The 18,364-nt window shown below is 39.6% G+C and overlaps 1 protein-coding gene across 6 annotated transcripts in view; it reads left to right on the top strand.

Annotated features, from left to right (window-relative positions):
* Positions 1-18,364, top strand: part of Clasp1 (cytoplasmic linker associated protein 1) — a 272,883-nt gene that overhangs the window by 34,407 nt on the left and 220,112 nt on the right. For all 6 annotated transcript variants that reach the window (XM_076865838.2, XM_076865837.2, XM_076865839.2 and 3 more), the window contains exon 2: positions 172-651. In XM_076865838.2, coding sequence (XP_076721953.1) covers positions 457-651 — 195 coding nt within the window. In that variant the 5' untranslated portion in view covers positions 172-456. The remainder of the gene's footprint in view (positions 1-171; positions 652-18,364) is intronic.

The following is an 18,364-nucleotide window of genomic DNA, read 5'->3' on the forward strand; positions in this document are numbered from 1 at the left end:
AATAATAATTATATTACTCCAATATGTTTGCCAAGTGTTCATGCTTTGCACTCCTCATGTGATTATAAATGGTTCTACAGCATGAATTGCTTTGTCCTTGATTTAGTGTTTTACAACATTGAGTGTTATGTTATCTGTGCTAATTTGTTGTTCTCTTCTCTTACTTTTCAGAATGGACTGCTGAATTATGAAGTATTTCAGACTCAGTAGCAGAACATCACTCAGCCACTCACTCCTTTATCTCCTACTAGTTATTTAAATTGGACTTTTAATATCCTACCAGCTGCTCTTCAGACACACATGGTGCATTGTTACCATTCCCCGGATTGCATCTTTGAAACACAAGCTCTTAGTAACCTTCAGCAAACAAAGACGCAACCTCCCGGGTCCGTCTACCGGGAGGGAGTCATCCTGACTGCCCTCTAGCTTTTGCTGGATCTGGATTTGAATTCCACCATGGAGCCTCGAATGGAGTCCTGCCTGGCTCAGGTGTTGCAAAAGGATGTGGGGAAACGACTGCAGGTTGGCCAGGAACTTATAGACTATTTCTCAGATAAACAGAAGTCTGCTGACCTTGAGCATGATCAGACCATGTTAGATAAGCTTGTGGATGGACTCGCTACCTCTTGGGTGAACTCTAGTAATTACAAGGTAAGCTGTGCTATAAAAGGAAGGTACTCTTGAAGGTGGCTGGGCTGCCTTGGTGGATCAGAATTGGTCTCTAAAAAAATTATCCTTTGTGAGCAATCAGCATGATTCCTGAACTTCGAATAAGACAGTCATGCAGGTTGTGGCTTTTGAAAACTGGATTCCAGAGCAAGTAGAGTTTTCTCTGATTTTCTTTTTTTTTTGGTTGAAGATCAAAAAATTCTTGTCTAAGCTCTTTGAGAAAAGGCCAAGTGAAGAGATAAGGAGAGGCTTTTATGTGTACAAGCATTTGTAGTCTTGACATTAAAATATATTTTGTGTTTTGCAGTGAATGAGTCATGAGACCTTGGTGAGTGGCTCTTCACGACTAACAGGTGTCTTCACTGATTTTTCTCTTGGGGATCAAGTTGAAAATAGGATGTGGAGCATTTTACCTCTGGTCACTGTTTTGAAGTCTGCTGGGTACTTGGCCAGAAATAGAATGGGTTGTCAAGGACTCTTGATCCATGTGTAATGGCACAGAAGACATCCTTCAGGTCTAAAGATTAAGGCTCTTCATGTGTCCTTGAGGATGGAAGTAGAGGTGGGCATCAAATGAGTTGTGAAGATTGATTATTATGCCAGTCAAAGAGCTATCATGAATGGAAACTAGACAAGACTTGAAATGGGGAAGTGGTGTCCTCCCTCTGTCCCCTCTTCTACCTATCCCCTTACTCCACACACTCTCTTTCAGTTTACAGAGGAGGTGGCCTACTTGGAACTAGGCTCAGATGGAAGGAGGATCGAGAATTTGTGTGACTGCTAATAGATGCAGTAGGCATTGTAAAAGGGATTTAGAGAAACCAAATCTTTGGTGCTTTTGTTAATTGACACAGTCTTATGAAATTGGTTTGGACTTATAAGCCAAGATTCCTTTATTTTCTCTAGCGTACACTATTTCCCCAATACATTAAACCTCTTGTTTAAAAACAGAGAAGCTTTAGACCTGCTAAGCTTCTACCTAGGGTCCTAATATTTCATTTAAAACTGAATATAAAATTTATCCTACCTGGTTTTGGAAGCTTAGCTGAATTTCATTGTTTTTTTTTTTTTTTTTTTATCCATTTGGCTGAAATTAATGAGCGTTTTTCCTGACTCAGCACTGGTGCTGGATGGTAGGAGTGTTAAAAATGAGAGGTCAGAGAGAGTCCAGTTGTTACATTTTTGAGGTCAGTGAAGTCACCTTCTCTCTGTTTGAATTACAGCTCCACTACTTTATTCATGTGCATATTAAGATCCTTTTGGCTGAGAATAACTAAAAACAGACTCAGGAAACTTAAAATCACTATGAAGAAATTTAGTATTTCAAATAAGCCCAGCTCTTTCAGTAGTTGAGGCGATGTCTAGGGAAGCAGAGTACTTTAAGAGTGCCTTCTACATGGGAAGAAACCTTTCTTAGAAGCTTCCAGTCTAAAGTTCCATGTGGCTGTGGGAAGGAGGGAGAGTACTTGAATGTACAGACTCTTGTGAGGAAGGAGAAGGTTGATGATGGTATTGGGGTAACATGGATGCTTATTAATAGAGTCAGCTTCACTGTGGGTACCTTCTCCATGCTCAGTTCCCCATCTATAATATTGGACAAGTTATTATGAGCCTTAAATATGGGAGTGAATATAAAGTTACCACATGCCTGCCACGTGCACAACACTTGGGTGTTAGTGGTTGTGAACTCTCAGCCAATGGGGCAGGATTGGTACACAGAACAAAATTATGGTGTGTGCAATATAATAAAACAAGAAGAACATAATGAAAAACCAAGGAGTGACACCCTGCCTAGAGGAATTTGGGATTTTGAGGATTGGGTACTTTTTCCAGAATATCATTGGCAGTGTCACAGAGAAGTAAAAGATTAAGATTTGACTTGTTGAGAAGTAACTCTTAAGCAAAGACAGCTTGTTGTGAAGTCAAATCGGGAATGCAGGGTTTGCTATGAACTCTCTTGTAACCGTGGACAGTTCGGTGAACCTGCTTGTTCAGTACAGATGTTAGGTGAGATAATCTCTTAGGAGCCCTCAAGTTCTAATATGACTTACCACAGATGGTTTTGCAGTCAGGAGCATGTCCTGTGGTTCTTATGTCACACAGTGCTGAGTAGCCCCTGGTCTTTAGGTTCTCCAGGTGTGGAGACAGCCTGTCGTGTTCCCAACCACAGCCAGGCCTGGAATGGTAGGTGCCTTAAAGTACTGGTTACGTGAATGGACCCAGGAACCCATACTGCTCATCAAGTATTGCTGGTTGCTTTCTTGAAACTTTGGAAACGTTTCTTTTGGGCTCCTCCCTTTTTTCCTCTTAATTGTAGATCAGGATTTCTCACTCATTCTGAAGTACATTTTAAGCTTTGTTTAGCGTTTTTAAACAGTGTGAATAGAAGGAATTAGCTTTATATTAACAAAACTTTGAGGCTGTGCTTCTTGATTTCTTTTTTTAAATTAAGGACTAAAGAGAGAATAAGAGGAGAGAGGTGAAGTAATTTTGGCTTTCTAAAGCAATATACTCTATGTGTATTATTCCTTAACAGGGAAGGTAGATGAATGCCAGCCCAGTGTCTTATTTGACAAAATATTTGGCTGTAGCCTGAATAACTTTACATTTGAGTGTTTATTAACATAATAGACAAATTTGTCTGTGATATTAATTATGATTTAATAGCTACCATTTATTCCTTGCTTATGCATAAGACATTTTATCTGGCTCATCTCATTTAGTCTGTATGACACCCCTGCAGGGCAGCTCGTGGTATTCTAATATCATACATGAGGTAACAGAAGCCCAGAAATAGGAAGTAATTTCTGCTAGTGATTATGGAATTGGAGTTTAAATACAGGTCTCTCTGACTTCCTAGCCAGTTCTCTTTCATAAGAACAGGGGTCAGCAAACTTTTTCTCAAAGGCCAGATAGGTAAATATTTTAGGTCTTGTGGGTCATATAGTTTATTCTTGTAGATATTCAACCAGTTTGGGCCCTTTTGTCATAAAAGCAGCAACAGAGAATATGTAAATGGATGGATGTGCAGCATTCCGATGATTTACAGCCACTTTGGTCCTGCACTAGAACATTGAGAACCTTGTACCTCTGCTATAAGCACTTTTTCTTCAGTGGTGGGAATCATTAGTGATTCATCTGGGAGAATAATAGTAAGGCCAATAATTTGCTCCTAATTTGGGAATGGTGGGAGCATTAGTTTAGAGTTTGTTTTTGGACCCCTTTATATATATTGCCTTTCTTGGCTTTCTCACTCAGACTTCATTGGGGGTCATATTGAATTCTGTTAACCTACCATTGATAATCTAGTGAACTAGCTTTGGACACTCTTGCAGTAGAAGTCATGTTGGAGGTTGAGGAATTGGTCATTCCTCACACATACATTCCTCACACTCATACTCCAGAATACCACCAGGGCCACACCATGGGAGTGCTATTACAGTGACTGCGGGAACCTGGAAGGAGACAAGAGACTTTTCATTCATAAGGCTTTTTTTAGATTATGTGGAAATCAAAAATAAAAATACACTCCCACCCCCATAAATTTGAATATGGCTGTCCTTAATAATCTGGCTCCTCTTTTTGTTTTCTTGATTTAAAACTTGAAGAAGGGGAAAGATGGCGAGGTAGATTCCCGCACTGCCCTCCAGCCATCCTGTTTATCCCTCCTCCCTCTTTCTTTGGGTAAAAGGAATGAAAAGTTCAAGAGTAACCTGTTCTGGAGCCGCAGCCTGGGCTGTGTTACCTGGAGGGAATTGAGAGGCTGAGCAGCTTTCCCAGTCATCCTGACAACTTTATTATTGCCCACAGCATTGTAACTTGCAGCCTTATACCCTCACCAGAGTGAGCATTCATACCTTGATGACTCAGTCGGTACAGCCTAAGCACAGACTGTGCTTAGTGGGGGCCTCCAGTACTTTTGTGAATGTAGTCCTACCTGTCTTCTCTGCAGTTCCCAAATCCCAAAAGCTCTGAAAGCCCAGTGTTTTTCATAACTCATTTGTCATTTGATCTGAAGTGAACTGAAACAAGACTATTGATAGCCTTTATTTACCTGCTTAAGGCACTGTTTTACTGCAAAAATATTAATATATTTGATTGTGGGTTCTGACCCTGATTCTGTTCAAGGGGTTATATACACTGATCTTCCCAACACCCCCCAAATCTGTTATCAGAACACTTTGGTCTCTAGAGTTTTTGATATGTGATTATGGACCTGCATTTAATACTATATAATAATAATGATTTAATACTATAGATTAATAATGTCCTAACCTGTGGCCAGGACACATTGACTGTGTACTACTTTAAATTACCAGATACAGTGGGTATTATTATTTCCATTTTATAGATGAGAAGACCAGGCTCCAAGAAGTCAGGTAACTTGTTCAAGGTGATAGAACTGGTAATAAAGATTTCTGGGACTTGAACCAGGTCTTTAAGCAACACCCAAATTTAACCACTTACATGTGCCAGATTCTGTACCAGGAGCTCAGTGTACAGTGGGGAAGATGAACACTTCTCTGCCCCGACACGAAACAGTCTGTGCTTAGGCTGTTTAGGGTTGTTGAATCTGATATGTGTGGACTTATTCCTATGCACGTTAGTTTCAAGGCCCATGCCATACTGCTTTGAATCTGAAATTTATGGGTTCTTGATTAATCTAGAGCTTCCACTGTCTCTGTCCTGAAGGATCTGTGGTTTGATTAGATGGATAACTAAGGAAGATGTGCACAACTACACAACATAAAACAGGAAAGGATTCAGTGTTATTGCATGACAGTGTATGCCGCAGTCTGGCTGGGCACAATTCACGAGCCACTTGTCAAGCAGAAACGAACTTTATTTTTGAACACACACGCTGCACCACACGAGCTCTTCAGGAATTGCCTCAGAGCTCAACTGCCACCACTGGCTTCTGGCGAGCCTCTCAACCCCCCCACTGGCTGGGTCGTGTGGGCGGAGCCAAAAGAGTCCTCCAATGAGCAGCTCCGTGGTCTGAAAGGGCGGGGAAACAGCCCAATGAGCATCACTGCAGAGGAGCCAATCAGCTGGCAGCTGGAAGTTTGCTGGGGCCGTGGTGAGCCAATCAGCTGGAAGTTTGCTGGGGCCCCTTGGCTGTGGCTCTCAACAAGTGTATATAATAAACCTCAGTGTGAAAATGAAAAAAACGTTAAGGCATGCTTAGTTAGAAAGGCCTTGACGGAAAGGTAGGAAAATAGGGCTATGAAGAATCCAAAGGAATAAGTGGCAAAGAATTCTAAGCAGCCTCTCTTCCTTTTCTGTTCCTTGTTCTGTGGGCAGTGCTATCTCTGTAGACTGTAGAGGGTTAGTCTCTTCTGAGCATCTTTACAGAGCATAGTGTTGCCCCTGGATCAGTGCATTTATGGACAGAAGGGGAATGTGTTGACATATAAGTGAGGTTCCTTTCATTTTCCTTGCCTGTCTCCCAACCTTGGCTTTTATTGAGGCTTTCATTTCCCCTCTAGTGTCCTTGAGATGAAAGCCAGAAAAGATTATTGGATTCAGATTAGGTGACTTCTGTTTCCCTTCCTGGCAGTCTGCTCCCTGCTGCCGCCAAGTGACACATCCTTTCAAAAGCTGTCCACTCTTCCCAGGTTTTCCTTGCAGTGTTGTCGTGTTGGCTGCTGGAGGTGAATTTCTTAGGTGTAATTTAAAAAGACACATGCTTCTGTTGTAAATAGAAAAACTACAGAGAACAGCACTAAAGCAAGAGCAAACCTTGACAATTGGTTATTTCAAGAAAATTTATGTGAATTGTCAAGCAAAAATGGTGTCCCTGATATTAATGGCATTTCTTACTAAATATGTTTTTATATATATGCAGGGATAACAGACTATTGGAAATCAGATTTGAGTGGGAACAGACTGGATTACCATCCTGGCTCTGTCTTGAGCAAGTACCTTTTTCTCTAATGTATTTCCTCATCTGTAAAATGGGTCTTATGATAACCTTCTTCATAGTTATCTTGAGGATTCTCTAAGCCAGTGTATACAACGTGCCAATACTGTGCTCTGTAGGTAGCAAAAAGTCAGAAAAAGGAAGCCTTTGAAGACATTATGTAAATACTGGGGCCAGTGATAGTGAGATCCATAGAAAATTAACTTTTATGTGGGACTGAGGTTGCATGCTTCCCCTGTAGCCCTGCCAGTGAGCCTTGCCGGGAACAGAGGCCTCAGATCTTCTGTAACGAGATATCAATCCTTGAGTTGTGCAGTGTTAATAATAAAGTCCCTGAGCAGAGCAGCAGCTGGCTGGGAATTCTATGAAGGGTGAGTTTAAAGCCTACTATTATAAATGAATCCATTGAGGACCACTGCTTTAGGAGGATTTCACTTGTTGTTTTTATTTTTAACATACATTTATTTATTGCGTTGCTTCAGAAAACTAAAATTTAAATAAGGTTATAGATAATAGAAGAAATCATAAATTGAATGTCAAAACAAACAAAAAAGAAACAGCTGGGGTGAGAACATGGCGCCAACAATGAGGCTGATGAGTACAAGACAGCAAGTGTTTACTAATAGCTCACATTTATTAGGCACTCATTATGTTCCAGACACTGTGAAGTGCTTTCGGGCATTGCCTCCCTTAATCATGATATAGGTGCCATCTGAGAAGCCCTGTGATTACTCACATTCTTTAGTTGGGGAAACTGCCCAAGAGAAATGGAGAAAAAGCTTGAGGTTATGACTAGAAGGGGTCATTGCCAGGATATTAATTTGAATAGTCTGACTTTAGAGACCTCCTTCGAAGCAATATACAATACTTTTCTTTATAATTTTGCAGCAATATTAATATTCCTATTGTATAGAGCATGAAGAAAAGGTTATAAGGACATTATGATTATGTCCTGAGTGAGAACCATCTCATTTTATGCTCCAACAAATAAAAAAAATTTAAGATTAAATGTATTTAAATAGTTCTTTTTTTTTGTCTCAGTAGAATCGTGACTATGTATACTATTTAAACTTTCTATTTTCGAATATATGAGACCCTACAAGAAAATGTCAAAAAACTGTACAAGGGCTGGGGTTGTGGCTCAATGGAAGAGCGCTTGCCTAGCATGTGTGAGGCACTGGATTCAATTCTCAGCAATGCATGTAAGTAAGTAAAATAAAATAAAATAAAATAAAGGTCCATCGACAACTAAAAAAAATATTAAAATAAAGACCAGAAAATGGTATGGGGATGGGCTGGGAATGTAACTCAGTGATAGAATGCTGCCTCGCATGTGCAGGCAAAAGGGCTGGGAATGTAAGTCAATGATAGAATGGTTGCCTCGGATGTGCAAGGCCCTGGGTTCAATCCCTAGTACTACAGAGGAAGAAGAAGAAGAAGAAAAAAAAAAAAAAAAAAAAACCCAAACCAAACCAAACCCAAAACCCAGCAGTACAAAGAATATTCACGTTTCGCCCAGACCCCAACATTAGCTCTTTACAGTGTTTGCTTTTCATTCTATGTATGTATTAGTGTTGTTTTAAATTGTTGTGAGAGTAAGTTGTAGACATAATGTTGCCTTGTTCCTAAATATTGATGTTACTTTCTAAAAACAAGGATATTTACATAGTCTTAGTATAGTTATCTAAATCAATAAATTCATAATTATTTTTATACATTACTTAAGGCAGCAGAATAATTTAGTGAACATAAAATGTGATGAAGTTTGGTTTGGTTTCCTAGCAGCCAAAGTACAAGTGGAGTGATGGCCAGCTGTAATTTTTCTTAACCATTATGAAGGAATCAGAAAAAGGCAACATTGCTTCCTGGATTGAACAGGATATTAAAGGACACTTTGCAAGAGGAGAAAAAAATAAATCATGGGAATGGATGGCACAGAGGAGAGCATTGAGATCTAAGTTTTCCAGTTGCAGATAGAGGTCACAGGGGCAAGAAAACCTGGCAGACCCCCTAATTATCCTTTTAATAGGTCAGATGGGGAAATGGAGTTCCGCTTAGGGGAATAAGCTGCAGCTGCTTTCCATTTTTGAGATGATCTCTGCTCTGTTTCTTAGGCTGGCTACAAACTTGGGATCCTCCTGCCTCAGCCTCCTGAGTAGTTGGCATTACAGGGGCACATTATTGCACCTGGCTTTTCTATAGCTGCTTTTTATGTGGAATTTTGGGTAGGGATTAAGCGGGGGGGTAGGCAGGTAGGGGGCATAGTAGGAGTAGCTACTAAAACTGGCCATTCACTGTGGGCCAAACAGATGGGGTTATAAATTCTTTGTGTAGGGTTTGATGACTCTCTGTTTCATGCTTCTTGGAGGCTTTATGAGTGAGATAGGCTTCAGGACTCTTCTGGTTAAGGAGAGATTGAGAAGCTAGGAAGGAGGCTGCTGCAGGTGTCCTTTTGTGGGATGTGAGCAAGCTGGTCATATACCAGGGAGATTGAGCAAATTTCCCAGGTAGGGGAGCCCTGAGGGCCAATCAGGAGAGACTGCCCTGTGGCACTGTAGAAGGACCTTGGTATTAATAAGTGGAAGCCACTGAAGACCCTCAGGGAGAGCCTGAGCCCTGGCCTGGTGCTGAATATTACCTGAGGGTAGGAATTGAGGGAAGTAGGGTGAACTAGGATTAAGGGGAGTTTAGGGTGAAGCCAGTTTCAATAATGGCATCAAGGAGGAAGATGTGGTGGCTTTGGTTTAGTTCGGATATATGAAGGACTGGGGTGAATTTGACAATTGTTCAAAATTTCATGCTTCAGGATACAATTTATTGACAGTGGATAGCCTTGTAAAAAAAGAACAGCCAAGTTCTTTTCCTTATGATGCATTTGATTTCTTTTTGATGTAGAAAAGATATTTTAAGGAAAAGACACGAAAATACTTCTGAAGAACATTTAGAAGAATAACTTGGACATATTTTTATCTTTGACTTCTTGCTTTGGTGAGGGTCCTAAGTCTATGTACTTTGTGATTTATTCACATATCTTGGGAACAGCCTTTTCAAACACATTTCTTAAGGCTGCTTCATTGAAGTATTTTTGCAAATGCTGATTTTAAAAATATAATTTTGTTTTTATTATAGTAAAAGTGATATGTTCCTGTTGTACGTATGAGAATAGACTCCAAAAGTTATGAAGAAGAATTTAAAAATCACTCACAGTTTTTGGCCCTAAGTAACTATTCAAAGCTATAGAAAAAAGATGGAAAGAATAGCCATGTAAGACTCATCAGAATACACAAGATGTTTTGTCAGCTGCTTTTTAAGATTCAATATGTTATAGTCATCTTCCCAGTCAGTAAATCACAGAACTTATAATAATTTTAATGTAATATTTTCTTCTTTTAATGTTTAATTGCCATTTTTCTAGCCATACTCAGTTGCTAACATCAAGGCTGTGACTTTTTTAAAAATATTTTTTTAGTTGTAGATGAACACAATGTCTTTATTTTTATTTATTTATTTTTTAATGTGGTGCTGAGGATCGAACCCAGGGCCTCATGTGTGCGAGGCAAGCACTCTACCACTGAGCTACAACCCAGCCCTGTGACTGGTTTTTGCCAGGACATGACTGCACAAACTACCTTGTACGGATGTGTGTTTCTGCCCTCTTGTGCTGCTCTGCTGAGAAATCCCAAAAGTTGAATTGCTGGATCAGAGCTTGCCAGGTTGCCCACCATCAGGGGTGCCTGAAGCCTCTTTACCACTCCTTGGTATTACCATTTGTCTTGATGTTTTTCCTTCTGATAGGCAACAGATATCTCTGTGTTACTGAAAGCATCATTAGAGAATCTTCCTTCTTCTTCAACCTTTTGGATAAGAACAGTTTTTTTTTTTTTTTGGCAGTGCTGGGGATTGAGCACAGGGCCTCCTCCTGCTGGGTCAGCACTCCCTCAGTGAGCCACAGCCTCAGCCCCAAGAGCAAATCTTAAGGAAAAATGAAGTAAATAATCTTACTTTTGTTAGTCCTATTTTCCCCTAAAATTATTGATGAAAAGAGGTTCTGTTTGGGGTATGTCCAACATTTAGCAGAGAAGGCAAGTAGTTTGGAGGAGGAAGTCTGATGCTAGACCTCTGAACCTCTACAAGGTCCACTTTGAAATGGATTAGAGAAGGTAGGTCTTTCTGTTGTTATTTTATCCCATAATCTTTCTACCCCCTCCAAAATGAGAATAATATTTATTTATCTTTCAAGGAAATTGTGAGGAAATAACCATCTGCATCCATTTCTTTGGATTGTTCTTTTTCTCGCCCCCCCAAAGACTTAACACCTTCTGTAACCTCGGTCTCAACTCTTCTTAATGGGCTAAATGGTAGGTACTAAATAATACCGAATAGGTAGTAATTTTGTTTTTGTTAGGCAGTGAAGTGTGGTGTGTGATTTTATTTGATTCTCCATATGATTCTAGCCTAACCTAAGAAAATGTTTTTAAAAATGCAGCCTTGTAATGAACATGGCTGATAGTAACCTTTCTGATCACAGGAGGTGAGTCAAATGGATTTTGTGTTGAACAGAAACTCAGTTGAAACCACTTAGAGCTGAAAAGAGATGTTATGGGGACAGTCACTAGCCAGCAGGGACAGTCACTGGCCATGGTGGTGGTTGAAATCACTGTGGAGATAGCACTGGGGACTTGGGTGGTGGAGGACCAAGCTTCTGTTGCCTGGTGGGTTTGTTTTCTGACACAGTGTTACATTCATGTTCACTATGATGGTGTGGAGAAGCCAGTTTGAGTAGCTCACCCACTGCAGGAAAGAGACTTTGTTTCCCAGCTTAGAAATCCCACAAATCTCAAAACAAACCCTCAAACTCTTGACCCACTTATTGTGGCCATGAGGCACAGCTATGCCAGAAAATGGTGGCTTCCACTTGTGTCAAGGGATCAGTCATTCTAAGAGAAGGGAACTTGGTGGGCCAAGTGGCCCAGGTATGACCACTGGGGTAGTCGTGAGCCTCACGTTAGCTTCATACTTCATAATGTTTGGGAGGCCATGGGTGTCTAGTGACAACACTCAGATGTGAGCAGAGGCCTGGGTCTGCCCCAGGGCTCTCTGCTTATTATTTGTGTGGATTCAAGCATGCCATTGAGCTTCTGTTTCCTGTCTGTAGGAGGAGAGACTACTGCATACTTCAGGGTGGTCAGGAGTGAGGGACTAATGATGCTTGACAGTACATCTCTGTGTTTGTACTTCATTTCTCTTCTGCTGATCTTTTTTTTTTTTTTGCAGGGGGTGTTACTGGGGACTGAACTCAGAGGCACTCAACCACTGAGCTACATCCCTAGCCCTATTTTGTATTTTATTTAGAGACAAGGTCTCGATGGTTTGCGTAGTGCCTCGCTTTTGCTGAGGCTGGCTTTGAACTCGAAATCCTCCTGCCTCAGCCTCCTGTGCCACTGTGATCACAGGTGTGCGTCACTGCACCTGACTCTGATGGTCTTTTATTATTTGGGTTTTTAGCTGGGTCATCAAGTGAGACCTTGTCCATCTTTCCCAATCCCTTTAAAGCAAAGGATTTATCATAGTGATTATTTTACTACATTTTTGGATTCTAATATCAAAATACCAGAATGTTTTGAGGTATAATGCCATTCTTTCAGAATATTAAAGATGCAAAATCTGAATCATGTACTTATTGATGTATATAAATTTATTTGATGTTATATCAACTGTGTACTTGCCATATGCCTATCCTATTTAAAACTATTCCTGAGTATCTTCTTGTAGCTAAGGAAATGGGAATTAAAGCTAAGGAAATTGAGCTTCTTTATCATCACTTGCATTTTTCTAAGAGCCAGTTTGGGCTCATTATTGCTGTTATAAGTCCCAAATGCAGTAATTTTAAAATTAGGAGCAAAGGGGAGGTGTTAAGGAAATGGAATGGGGGATATGATAGGGGATTAGGGATTAGGAAAGGCAGAACTCCAGCCAGGCCTGATTTCTAGCCCTTCCCTGGCTCTGGGCCCCGCCCCGCCCCCTATTCTGAGGGATGGGATTCTCTGTGCTCCTCTCTCCTCTTCTGGTCCAGATCTCTTGTCGCCAGGTCTTTCCTCCCCTAAGATGATTTATTTTAGCCAGAATCAGTCGACTTGCCTAGTCATGCTTTTTGAAAAAAGGATATTCAGATCATGTGGGAGAAAGCCATCGCTGTCCACTGTAAGTGTTGCCTGGGGCCTGACCATGCTGCTGACCCAATCCTGGGAGGCCACCTGGGGCTCTCTGCATTTGGGACCTGGTTGCTTCAGTGTGCAGCTCTTCCCATAAAATGAATGAGGAGGATTTTGACTCACAGGGCCCAAAAAGCACAGGTGGATGTGGGCATGTCCACATACACACTGAGGACGGTTGCCAGGTGTCTTTTTTTTTTTTTTAATTTTTTGGGCTGGGGTTGTGGCTCAGTGGTAGAGCACTTGCCTAGCATGTGTGAGGCACTGGGTTCGATTCTCAGCACCATATACCAATAAATAAATAAAATTTAAAAATTCATCAACAACTAATAAAAATATTTAAAAAAAATTTTTTTTAATAGTTGTAGATGAACAGCATGCCTTTATTTGTTTAGGTTTTTATGTGGTGCTAAGGGTAAAACCCAGTGCCTTATACATGCTAGGCAAGCGCTCTTCCACTGAGCTATAGCCCCTGCTCCCTTTTCTTTCTTTTAATGTGTATTGAGCATAGTTTAATTCAGGAAAATCTTACCCTATGCATAGGGAAAAATCTGGTGTTGCATATGCCAGACTATTAATAGAATGTTTTTATAGGGGGAAGGGTGTGTTCTTTTAACTACTTTATTAAGCTTTTCATTTTGGAAATAGTTTTTAATAATATAACTGGCATTTAAATTTTTTCTTTTTAAAGAACTTTAGGGCCTGGTCAGCTTTATTCCTGTTAGGTATGTGTTTATTTACTTTTTATCCAGGTCTGTTGTCTTTAACATAGAGAACAGGTTGAATGTGACAGAACAGAAGTCACCTTTTTCCCCCATAGGTAACTCTGTGCTTCAGAGAAACCTTGAATGACTGGGGGTATAGCTCAGTGGTAGAGCACTTGCCTAGTGTGGGAGGCCCTGGATTTGACCCCCAGTACCATGGGAAAAAAAATTGAGAGAAACCTTGAATGCCTTGGTGGAAAGATTTATTTTTATTTTCATTGAATAATATTGTGATTCCTTTCTTTAAGGAAAATTGATTTTTATTTTTTTTATTTTTTTGCCATCTCCCAAACTAGTTACATTCTGTTTAGGGCAAGGGGATGCAGCCCTGGAAATGGGGACACTGACAATGGAAAGCTAAGGTACTTGGTCTCTGTGGAGTTGTATTCTAAATCTTACTTTGGCTATTGCTTGCTTTACCTTTAGACACTCTGAAATTGTGACCTACCTATAACCATTTTGTAACTTGCTGGCAAATGCTCCCAAGCTGCAGAGGTATTTAGAAAGCACTTTGTAATGTGAAGGCTTCTGCTTCTCAATTCCCAGGTGGTACTATTCTTTCTCCTCTTTTCTTTGAAAGTGGCTCCAGCTCTGTAAAATAGATAGTTTATAATGGAAAAGTTAAAAGCTTGGAATCTGGAGCCAGACTGTTAGGTTAGAATCCATACATCTTCCTGTGCTCCTTCTCACACTAGCTGTGCAATGCTAGGTCAATTATTTAATCTGATAATGCCTTAGTTTTTTTTTTTAATATTTTTTTTAGTTACACATGAGCACAATATCTTTATTTTGTTTATTTTTATGTGGTGCTGAGGATTGAACCCAAGCCAGGATCCCAGCCCAATGCCTTAGTTTTTAATCTGTAAATGGGAGCTGCATCAACTTCATAGGTTATCATAAGGGTAAAAGTTCATGTCCAGAAAGTAGTTGACAGGCAATAAGAGCTACATACTTAACTAGCTTTGTGAGCGTTTTATAACATTTAATATGATATTCTTCTTTCACGTCTTTGTGAGGGTCCTGCACTAACACTGCCTGCCTGTGGTTATATCATGGATGTAAATTGTCCTTAAACAACCCATTAATTTGTACATTAATATGAATTAATATAAAATAAGATGAAAAGTAAAAGACAAAAACTTGAAAGGAAAAAAAAATGCCTAAACTTACAGTGGTAGGAAGAGAGACTATAGAGAAATAAACAGAGTGCAGCGCAGCCTCTTTTTTAGGAGATAGCAATTGAGGGAGCATTGGTGTGTCTTTGCAGTATGGTAGTGGAGTTTACTGGGCCACGTCTCTTAGTACATTCACATATGCACTAAAATGGATTGTGGGGCATATACACCACTATTTTTTTTTTTTTGAAAGAAAACTATTTTGGAAACAAATAGTCATCTCTTTATGGGGCACATTAGAATCATTTGAGGGCACTTCCCCCCTTCCAAGAAGAACAAACGAGACCAAAACACTTGTTAGAGCTGTCTAAGCTTCATGTAGCTAGTTGGTTCTCAACCAGGCTGGAGTGAGAGAGAATTTTTAAGTCATTGTGTATGCGGTGGTTTGACTAATTATATAAGAAGTCATGGAATACCTTCCAAGTTGTTCAGTGTTGGAGGGGATTACATAGAAATGATCATAAAACGGATTCCTTCTACATAACAAAGTAACCCCAGCCTGGGAACTTATAAATAATAGAAATGTATTTCTCACAGCTCTGGGGATCAGGAATCCAAGATCAGGGTGCTACTGGCAGGTTCATTGTCTGATATGGGACTTGTCTCTGCTGGCAATATGATGCCTATTGTTGTGTCCTTTGGAGGGGATGAACTTTGTGTCCTTGCATGGTCAAAGTGCAAAATGGGCCTAACAATAGTTCCCTCCAAACCTTTCATAAAGCTACTGATCCCATTCAGGAGGGCCCCACCCTCATGACTTAATCACTTCTTGAAGTCCTACCTATTATATGATTACATTTGGGTTTAAGTTCCAATAGGAATTTTAGGCAACACACTCAAATGTAGATGAGGAACAAATGAGGAACAAAATCACAAAATCGGACACAAATGGGCAAGAATAGGAAATGACTTGAATGGGGAGATTCTGGTTTTGATGGGCACTGTCTGGGCACCTGATGGGCACTCTATGAAAAAGGGAAGATGGTTTTGCTTTCATAAAGCTAAAAGTGAATTAGAAATGTTTACTTTGCATATTTGGCCAAATAAATGGTGACGAGATTGTGGAAAAAGAGCTATCTGAACATTATAAGATAGTCATAGGGGCTGGGGGCTGGGGATATAGCGCAGTTGGTAGAGTGCTTGCCTTACATGCACAAGACCCTGGGTTCAATCCCCAGCACCACACACACACACACACATACCAAAAACAAGAACAACAACAAAAACCCAAAACAAACAAACAATAACAACAACAACAAAACAGTAATGTATTTGACCTCCTGCTGAGTCAGGTTTTAAAAATATACATTATTATTCAACTTAATACAGTTTTAGTGGTTGGATAAGCCAAGTCAACTAATAGTTTCTAAGGCACCTAGTCAGCATCTGACTAGAAATCTTCAGATTGTCAAAGCCTTGGTTCATGGCCTTCTTTCAGCCTCGGATTGATAGGTATATCTTTGGTCTGTAATCACATTGTATAGGGAGTAAGAAGAATAAAAACAAGTGTCAGATTTCCTGGTGGGTTAATGATAAGTGTAGTAAATTTAAATTTTCAGTGAAATGTTTAAAAAAAGTTTAGCAGATGCTTGGAAGAGTAACAACAGCCTCTTACTGGGCACTGACTTGGTGGGCACTGGTGAATAAGAAAAACATACTTGGAAGTATAAGGATTTTAGGTGGAACTATATTCTAACAGCCAGAAGAATACTCTGAATTATTTTAGTACCAAGTTTAGGGAGAAAACATATCTTTATTTCTCACCTAAAAACAAAAAAGCCTCTTTATAGAGGGAGAAAAATGAATGTATTTGACAGTTCTGACTGAGATCCTTTGCTCTGCAGTCCCCTCTGTGAATGCTGGACTACCTGTGAAGAGTCTAAATTAGAAATTCAAGGTCAGCTGTATAAGATAGCCATTACCAAAGTGACACACAGGTAAATAAAATGAATCTTCCCTCCTCACGTTTTCGGTGTTAGGGGTCAGGAGGGGGATCTGATTGCACGTTTATGATAGGAGAGAATGCTTTTTAACTGATTGAGGGCACGGCCTTTAATTCCTAAGTGGTTTGAAGAATTTATGGCTCATTGTTTGTTCATTCCAAAGTCCTAATGATATGGATGATATTTTTTCTCAGACAGGAATGTGACTTTTGGCAGTGACTCTGCATTACAATGGCATGAAAATAACCAAGTCCTTTGGGACCAAATTATGTGGCTTGTGTTGGGTGTCCATGAAAGAAATATGTGAATGATGATTTTAAAAGCACTTGAAATAAGAAATAATGGCTTTCAAGTTGGGAAAATCTCAAACACTAGCATTAGGAGAATATAAGATATGTGTGTAAGTATTTCTCTATTTTTATCCAGAGGATGGTGTACTCTGCAGCAAGTATAGTGTTTGTAGTGACAGGGGAAATGCTAGTGGACTAATAGAAAATGAATAAGGCAGGTTACATACAGCAAAATGTCAACTGTGTACCAATGTGTAGAAAAAATGGTCTGGAGCTGGGCATGGTGTCATATATCTGTGATCCCAGCTCCTTGGGATGCAGAGGCAGGAAGATTCCAAGTTCAGGGCCAGCCTGGGTATCTTAGCAAGATCCTGTTTCAAAATAAAAATAAAAAGGGCTGGGGATGTAATTCAGTGTCAGAGCAGCCCTGGAATCAATCTTCAGTACCACAAAAAATAAGAAAGAAAGAAAAAGAAAGGAAAAAGAAAAAAGAAAGTTCAGAAAGAAATAAGAAAAAAGAAAGTTCAGAAAGAAATGTGAAATTGGTGAAAATGTCAATGGTATTAATCTCTAATGAAATTATAGATGATAGGTTTTCTGTCATCTACATGTTCAATTTGCATATTTATTTATTTTATAAATGGAAATTAAAATTTTTTTCTTTCACAACTGTTTTCAAGATGTTATTGTTAGGATTTTGCTAGTGCCAATATGTTGACTGTGTTCTCTGAAATAAATGGAAGTGAATTTGTTGCAAAAAGCAATTCCTTTGTCAGGTATGTGTCTGAAATTTAAAAAGATCATCAGTGGCTTATAGTGGATTCCTTAAATTTTCTCTTGGATTCATGGTAACAATAACACTTAAAATTTGGGTGATACCAAGGAATATTACAGTTAGGATTAAGGATCTACCAGGCATATTCAGCTTCTTTGAATATTCAACTTTTTTCCCTAAAATTTTCATCTGTTGCTCTAAAAAGATAAATATCTGCAGAAAATTTTTTACTGCATTTAATACATGAACTGTTTTGCTAAGCTGTGCCAGCTAAATGAACAAACATTGGTATGAATTTAGCTTATTTTAATGACTTCATTTACTATTTTTTAAATTTAGCTTTTTTATTTTTGGTACCCGGGATTGAACCCAGGGGTGCTCAACCACTGAGCTACATCTGCAGACTTTTTTATATTTTACTTAGAGACAGGGTCTTGCTGAGTTGCTGAGGACCTCACTAAGTTGCTGAGGCTGGCTTTGAACTCATGATCCTCCTGCCTCAGCCTCCTGAGCCACTGGGATTGCAGGCATGCGCCACTGCATCCCGTTTAAATTTAGCTTATTTTTTTTTATTTATTTATTTATTTATTTATTTATTTATTTATTTATTTAT

This window comes from Callospermophilus lateralis, chromosome 9 (assembly GCF_048772815.1).
Source record: "Callospermophilus lateralis isolate mCalLat2 chromosome 9, mCalLat2.hap1, whole genome shotgun sequence".
Taxonomy (NCBI): domain Eukaryota; kingdom Metazoa; phylum Chordata; class Mammalia; order Rodentia; family Sciuridae; genus Callospermophilus; species Callospermophilus lateralis.